General features: G+C 32.9%; 1 protein-coding gene across 1 annotated transcript; it reads left to right on the top strand.

Annotated features, from left to right (window-relative positions):
- The first annotated feature begins 7,743 nt into the window (after positions 1 to 7,743).
- Positions 7,744 to 8,373, top strand: LOC113873546. The gene has a single exon (XM_027511701.1). The coding sequence runs from the start codon at positions 7,809 to 7,811 to the stop codon at positions 8,352 to 8,354; it is 546 nt and encodes a 181-aa protein (XP_027367502.1). The 5' UTR covers positions 7,744 to 7,808; the 3' UTR covers positions 8,355 to 8,373.
- The last annotated feature ends 419 nt before the right edge of the window (positions 8,374 to 8,792 follow it).

Here is an 8,792-nt window from a genome sequence, read left to right as displayed (position 1 = left end):
ATTGAGATGAACTAGCACTTGAGATCTCACCATTCTCTCTCAAAATCATGGTTTTCTTGTTCGGACATTGTGATGCAATATGGCCCTTTCCAAGGCACTTGAAGCATTTAATTTCCCTATGTCAAGAAGTAGAAGAAACAGAAGCATTAGTAGGATTAAAAGAAGTTTTAGGTGAAGGTTTACCACTTTGGACAGTCATGTCCTTAGTTAATTGATAACATAAACCTAGTCCACCGGTTAGCATGATATTGTCCGCTTTGGGGGTTAACCCTCACAATTTTGTTTCTTCCAGATATGACACACTAGGAAAAGGTCTCATGCTAGAAGGAAAGACGCCACAACTATTTAAAGACTGATAAGTCACTCCCCCCAACCGATGTGAGACTCATTATCTCCTCCCTCTTCGAGAGAGTTCGCCACGGACGCACTGATAAGGCACTTAAGCTGCCACGGATACACCGATAAGGTCCACCAGCTCCGGCCCAGGCTCTGATACCAATTGATGACAACCACAAATCGTGTCGCCGAATTAAACGATATTGAATTGGATTTCACACAATAAAAATGGAATTATTACGACACAAATAAGAATTGAAATAAGAAGAAAATTAATAAAAAGTAAAAATAGAATGGAGATGGAAAATGGCGCCACAATCGCAAGATTGATAAGCCAAGGAACGATCGCCACAAGAGTTTTGACCTCTTGATAAGATCAAAGAAAATTGGCTCACTCAAGAACCTAGAGTCACACGCTCTCACAAGAGTGTTCAATCTCAAATTATATTCAAAACTAATTAAAAGTGTGTTTACAAGAGCTTATATATGCCTAATACTTGTAAACTAATACTAATGCAAACCCTAATGGGTTTCTTGTACCAACAAGCCTAAATTAAAATAAACAAAATAAAATAACAAGATTTTATCCTAAATAAAAACTCAAAATAAGTAATGACTAATATTAAAATAAATAAACTAAACATAATAATTAAATCCTAATAAAACTCGTTAGAGTTCAAATCCTCTAAGCATATGTAATTGATTATCTTGGGTTTTTCTAACTCTAAATTGAGCTCCCTTTCAAATAAGACTGCAACAATCTTTTCTAAGTCTCTATTTATTCTTTTTGCCCTTGCCCTTGTCATTGGTCCTTGAAGCTCTTCCAATGCCTTCAAGTCTTTGTCTTCAATGGGTCTTCCTTGATTCTCATCACAGAGAGAGGTGCATTTTTAGGTGCAGTCTCACTGTAGCGAGATAGCCTCACTATAACGAGATTTTACGGAAACTATAGTGCATTTTTCTTTAAAATTTTTGTTGTAGCGAGAGGGGGTGTCGTTGTAGCGAGAAATAGCTCACTGTAGCGAGAGTGTTGCTACCAAAAGAGTATTTAAGAAATTTAGGGTTTGGAAAATTCGTTGCCCATTCCTCTTTTCAAACTCTCTTCGATTCTCTCGACTCAAAATCCTATTTTACGGTTTAAATTGTCTCCAAAGTCGTTTGAAAACGAGATTGAAGGTTGAAATCACGTTTGGAGCTTTTGGAGGTAAGTTTCAATGGCTAGGGTTTCAGTTTTTGCTCCTCTTCTTTGTTTTCTTAGTTCTTTTTGGGTTCTCATAGAATTCTTCCATGCATTTAGGACGAAATCTGTGTGAGGGACGCTTTCATTATTGATTTGCATTGTGTGTCTTCACTTTGAGGTAAAGGGAGACTCTACTCTATCTCTTTAAGCCTAGGATTCATTTGTATGGTTATGGTTGTCAATGTGAATGATTGAAACGTAGAAAGATGTATGTTTTAATGAAAACTATTTGATTGTGTTGAGATTTTGATAGAAAGATTGTGTAGAATATAGTGTAATGAATGTTGAATAGTGTGTATAATGGAATGAATTGATTGGTATGGACTGTGATGAAAAATATTGTGTGTTTGAGTACAATGTGATTGATGTTAAATATGATGTGTGAGGAAAGGGTTGAACCCGTTGTGGGTGATTGTATGTGGTTGCATGCCATTGATTGATGCCAAATAATTTGAATGGTTGGAAATGTGTGTGAATGACATGTTGGATGTGATTGTGATGATGTTTGGAATGATTGGAAACTATGAATGATTCAGTGATACACTAAAAGTGGGGAAGATGGGACGGTAGAAATACCTTGGGGAAGAGAGGGTGGTGGTGACACCAATAGTGAGCGAGGGTGCACCATAGGTCACATACTCTCCTCCTGACTCGACTTCTGACTAACACCTTTGCTTGGGGGACTCAGTACCGCACACGTTGCATTCATGGAGCAAGAGCTATCCGGTGACCATCCATGTTGTGAAACTGAGTAAGTCCTTGAGGTTGAAGGTATCAGGAATCTGTGATCATAGTGCTACAGTGAACGTGACTACGTGCAATGAGCTCACGTGCATATAAATTGTTTGATGGTGTAGTGAGCGCACCTGTGTATGAATGAGAATGGAATACTGAAATTATTGCTTGGTGTATGTTGATAAATAATTTAAATGATGTTGAAAATGTGTGGAAGCATGAATAGTGAGTCTCTATGCTTGTGTGTTTGGAATTGTATGATACTCACTCTTACATTTATTTTTCAGATAACCAAGACGATTAGCACCGGGTTCAATGAAGAGATGGATGAAACTGCTATATGACTTAGAAATTTATTTTGAGAACTTTGATGTATTTAAATTAGTCCTGTAGCCATGATTTGATTCAAACTTGTAATCCATCCTTATTTTGAAATACTTTACTGAACTTATGCATTGGAAACTGTTTGAATGAAATTTTTTATTATTCTCAATTTTGTAAAATTTATTTATTTAGAAAATTAAATTAAGGTGTTACAAAACTTGATTTTGAATTCTTTACTTGGTTATTCAATAATATTTGTTAGTTTATAAATTACTAGATAAAATTGTAAATAATTATTGACTTGAGAGAATTATCATACAATTTCTATTGTAAAATTTGTAGGTTAAGACATGTGATAATGTGATCACTTTTTTTGCTAACTTGTTTACAAACATAAAACACATTTTCATATATAAAGACTTCAAAGCTTATAGTACAAGCAACGTGGGATATTAAAATACATTTGAAATATATACAATTTACAGCAATCTCTCACATATTTCAAAAGGATTTGAATAATAGTTATTATTAATAATAAATACTATAACATTTATTGGGTTATATTATAAGTGTAAATGCATTGGTGATAGTATCTTTTGGACTAAGAAAACTAGACTTGTACAAATAAAGCATAACATATGATGTATTGGTGAAGTAAGACTTCTATGAACCAATATCCTTTAATGTGTGGTAGAGACTTGTTTATCACATTACACTTTACATCTCTTGTTGCTTTTGCCATTTTGCGCCATGCATGGTGATTCACAAGTGTTTTAGAAATTTTGCCTTAATCTCATATGAACAACCCCACTTGACACTTATATATCATGAAATTCATCAAAAGCTTTAAAGTTCAACCTCTCTTTCCATGCAACTTAACACTTCTCACACCATATGTGTTAATGTGCTCTGGAACAATCTTTCACAAGGTCTCTAACAATTAAGTACTTCAACTCCAAATGCTTAGATCCAATAAAAATCTTGTTATTCTTTGTATAGAACACTGCAACATTGTTGCCACAGAAAATCCTTAGTGGTGTAGCAATGGAGTTCACAATACGAAGTCTTATTACTAGATTTTTCAACCAAATAACATGAGTAGCTGCATCATACCAAGCAATTAACTTTGCCTGCATAGTAGAGGAGGCAACATGAATTTGTTTCTTACTCTTTCAGGATATCACACCTCTAGCCATCATAAAGACATATTCTAAAGTCAATTTCCTGTCATCAAGGCATTGATCAAGATTTGAATCTGAGTACTCCAAAATCTCAAAGTTGTCTATTTTCTTATACACAAACATATACTCTTTGGTCTTTTGTAAGTATCTCATTATTTTCTTAGCAGCTGTTCAGTGATCACTTCTAGGATTTGATTGATATCTATCTAGAACACTGACTATAAAAGCAATGTCAGGTCTAGTGCATACTTGAGCATACATGAAGCTTTCTAATGCACTTGTAAAAGGCCTGCCATTCATTTCTGCTCGCTTAATCTCATTCTTAGGACATTGATCTTTGTTGAACCTGTCACCTTTAACAACTGAAACATCTCTTAGTTTGCAGTTTTGTATATTAAATCTTTCTAAGACTTTATCAATGTAAGCCTTTTGAGATAACTCCAGTGTACATTGTGATATATCGCTATAAATCCGAATTTCCAACACAAAAGAAGCGTATCTCATATCCTTCATATCAAAAGATCTAGTTAACATCTGCTTTGTCTCATGTAGTATGCTAAAGTTATTACAAGCTAACAATATATCATCCACATAGAGCACGAGGAAGATAAATATGCTCTCACTGACCTTGAGGTATATATACTGATCAACTTTATTCTTCTCAAACCCCATAGAAGTCACCACTTCATCAAATTTCAAATACCACTGTCTAGAGGCTTGTTTTAAACCATAGATCGACCTTTTGAGTCTACAAACCAAGTTCTTACTATAATCAATGTGGAAACTCTCAAGTTGTTGCATATATATTGTCTCATTCAATTCACCATTCATAAAAGCAGTCTTCACATCTATTTGGTGCAACTCTAAATCAAAGTGAGCAAGTAGTGCCATAATGATCCTGAAGGAGTCCTTGCTCGACACAGGAAAAAAAGTTTCTTTAAAGTCAATTCCCTCTTTTTGTGTGAAACCCTTGGCTACCAGTCTTGCTTTATTTATCTCAATCTTACCATATGAGTCCTTCTTCGTCTTGAAAACCCATTTACAACCAATTGCCTTACAATTCTTAGGCAACTTAACAAGTTCCTATACATCATTTACCGACATGGACTGCATTTCTTCATTTATCGCATGCTTCCACATTTTAGATTGTAGATAAGATATAGCTTCTTGATAGTTCTTTGGATAAAAAATGTCTCCAATGTCGTAGGCATTCTTACTAAGATTGACTACAAAATCATTACCAATAGCAGATATTCTCTCTCTAGTTAATTTTCTCAAAGGAATCTGTGCAATTAGCTGAATAGGCTGTGGAATATCCACTGCAATAGGAGGATCACACATATTATCAACCTGAGGAGTAGTGATAAACAATGTCGAATCTTTATCAAAATAACTAAGTTTTCTAAAAATTTTGTAATGTAGAGCCAAACCTAAGTCGATTCACAGAGACACATTCTCAGTCAAATTTAATTTTAGGTTTTCTTTTAAAAAAATGCAAATAAGATTTTTAGAATTTTAAAAATTGTAAATTAATCAAATTGAATTACGAACAGAATAAAATTAAGTAAAAATGAATTAAGAAACATCAATTCACAAAATACCAAATGCATGTAACTTTGATTATCACAATATCTAAAGATTTAAATCCGCATTTGAACAATTACCCAATTCAATTGTTAATTCAATCGAATAACCTAATTAAACATAATTACAAATTAAATCAAATAATTATTTAACCTAATTCACATTAATTATCAAATCAGAGCATCAGTCGAGTCCTAATTTGAATTCTAACAACAAAAAAGTTAATCATAATTGTAATACACAATTATGAGATTAGAGAGGAAAAGAGAATAAATTTAGAGCAATTTAGCGCAAAACTCAAGTTAGAATTACAACGTTTGGATTTCGCGGATTGAACAAGAGGTTTAGCCTTCCATCGAAGCACTTAATCCATGCAAGAATGAGAAAAAAAAATGAGAGAAAATAAAAATAAGGATTCTTATTTTGGTTAAGTCTCAAAATCTCAAAGTGTTTAATCATACCTTCTAAATCATAATCTTATTAATCTATTTATAATCTTATTAGACTATGAAGAAGGTTCATACGAGTAATAACAACTTATTGTTAATTCTGCTAACACTAATAATTTTTCATTCTTACGATGTGAGAAGCGTTAGGTTGTTGTTTGTAGTCTTTCTACCTATTTGTTAGTTTTTCAATTAGAAATTTTAATACTAGTTCATCCTGTCGATATTTTCTAACTTCAAATATTTTAGTAGCTTATAATATCCATTGATATACATCTTGATGTCCTTGTCATCTGTCATCTTTCAAACTTTTTTCTTCTCTCCTCCTCCAAACTTTCAAATACAGTTTCAATAAAATCCGATGCAATAGTATTAAAATTATTGCACTAACAATTATTTTAAACCTAACAAATGCTTTGCAAGCTTTGAAAATATATTAATTTGATTAATCTAAAATGACCATTAACATATTTATTTTAATTTTTTCATTTCATCACTTTGCATTAATCCAACATGATAATAAATTAAAAATATATATATTGGTTCCAGGCCCAACAAAACCCTTAATTTTTTATTCAAATATAAATGAATCTTTTTGAATTGGGCCTGGTCTGACTCAGATAAAAATTTAAGAGAAAGGTCGATTTGACAAAAAATAATTTGAAAACAAAATGGTAAATAGGCTTTCTTCCTATTGTAAAACGCTTTGACACCCTTTGAGAGTTCCTACAGAAAGGAAAATGTTTATAGCAACTGATACATAAATCTATGAAATTATATGCATTTAGTGTACCGTACAATTTGTGGTTATCGCTTTTGAAGCAAAGTGAAACAAGTGGCTGCTACGATCCTACCTAATTGATTGTCAAACGCAACCTAATGGTACTGTTTCCAAATCTGAGGGAGAAAATTAGATTTATATTTTAAAAAAGAAAGAACTGAAAGTTTATACTGGCACTCCACATATGGTGGGGTTTACAGAATTGATATTTCCTAATAAACTTAGCACACAAGGTTGCTTCAAAGCTGTCAATTAAGCCGAAAGTGATATACTTGGACTAGGAAATTTCATCCTTTTGGATATGGATTATAATTGATTACACTTCAATTTGTTCCCATCTTTCTTGACCAACATCAATGAACACATGGTTGTGTTTGGAATTATTAAAATTAAATTGGTTCAAAAATTATTCATGACATTACCAATATATATATATATATGAAAATAATTTTCTCACTCTAGTATAAAGTATAAATTTTAAAAAATTTATACTTAATCTGAATCTTTTATTTAATTTATATCTTATTAGAAATGTAAGAAAATTTTGTTCTTTTATATATATATATAGAACATAATTTTCTCACATAATTCAAGTTAGAATATAATATGATAATGTAAAAAGATTCTTTATATATATATATATATATCATCTTTTTATATTTAAAATGAGTTATAAATAAAAGTCATTTTTTAATAATTTTATTTTCTCAACCTTAACTAGAATAGGAAAATAAATAATAGAAAAATTATTACTTGATTAAAACTAAAATCAAATCAAAATTGATTGAATTTTCAAATACAATCCCTTTAAATTAAAACGCTTTCAAAATGAAATCAATTCTTATTTTAACATCCCAAATGAAAAAAATAAATAAATCAAATCAAATCCTTTAATCAGTTATTCCAAACAGACTTTATGGCCCACATTTGATGCAACATGAATCAAACAAATGGTACTTGAGTCCTCCCTTGATTAATGATGTGGCAATGTGACACCACAAAGATAATGGAGACCTGAGAAGAAAGATATTGTATAAAACTAGTGTGCATCAAAGCCTCCTTCATCATAAGAACCATTTCAAAGTTCTAACTCTGACATGCTTTGGTAGACTTGTTACAATCCATTCCTTCTCTTTCCAACTCTTCCCTTATCCTCTTTCCAACCAAAAATCATTGTTAGGATGTCTCGTTTGAGGCTAGGAAAGAAGCTTCAACCTGCTAAGAAGGCTTGGAAGAGCTTCTCCAACACACTGCAATCAAAAGTCTACAAACTCAACATCCCAAAAGTCATGAAAGCCACCTTTAAACGCCTCCTTGTCACCTTACATTCCCTTCATCAGTTCATACCCTCCAGAGCTCGTCGCTCTCTCACTAGTAGAAGACCATATGCTGCTTCTAACTACCATGTTCAGAGCAAGAACATATCTGCCATATGCATAGATGACCTTTTTGGTGAGGCTGCTTCTTCTATGCATATGCATGCCAACAAGAATCATGCACAAGGAGAAACAAGTAGAGGCAAAGAAGTGATTGGCAAGAGGGATTTGGCAGTAGGGAGCAGTGGCATAAATATTGAGGATGCATGGAAGGCTGTGATTGCTAAGTCACCTCACTTGCAGGTGGATGAGAGGGCGGAGGAATTTATCTCCAAGTTTCATGAGGATATGAGGCTTCAGAAAGAGAGGTCTCTGCTGGAATTCCAGGAAATGATAGCCCGAAGTTCCTGAAGTGAAGTTTCATGTCCACTATTCTTTTTCACTGTCACATAATACAAGATTCATTTGCGATCTATGGTGCATGGTTGTTTGTTTGGGATTGCTTATCTTGTTCTTTATTTTGGGTAGTGAAGGTTTTTTTGCAAAAAGCAGTGACAAGATGTATCAATATTCTAGGACTTCCGTAATGGATTGTTTTTCCTCCTTCCCTTTTTTATTCTTCGTTCTCTTAGCTTACAGGAAATGTTTGATCAATTGTGCATGAACTTGTATTTGATAGACATACTACTTAGTAAACAATGAATTGAATTGAAAGCGCATTTTTAGTTCAGATTAATGATCAAGTGTTAAGAATGAAGAATAAAAGTATAAGAGAGTTCGAGACCCCGATAAAAATTAATGTGAGTATTGACATAGAGACTAAATGGGGTTGAGGAACCCACAAACCAA

This window comes from Abrus precatorius, unplaced genomic scaffold, assembly GCF_003935025.1.
Source record: "Abrus precatorius isolate BTA unplaced genomic scaffold, Abrus_2018 Scaffold7, whole genome shotgun sequence".
NCBI lineage: Eukaryota > Viridiplantae > Streptophyta > Magnoliopsida > Fabales > Fabaceae > Abrus > Abrus precatorius.
This window is presented reverse-complemented; position numbering and strand designations above follow the sequence as displayed.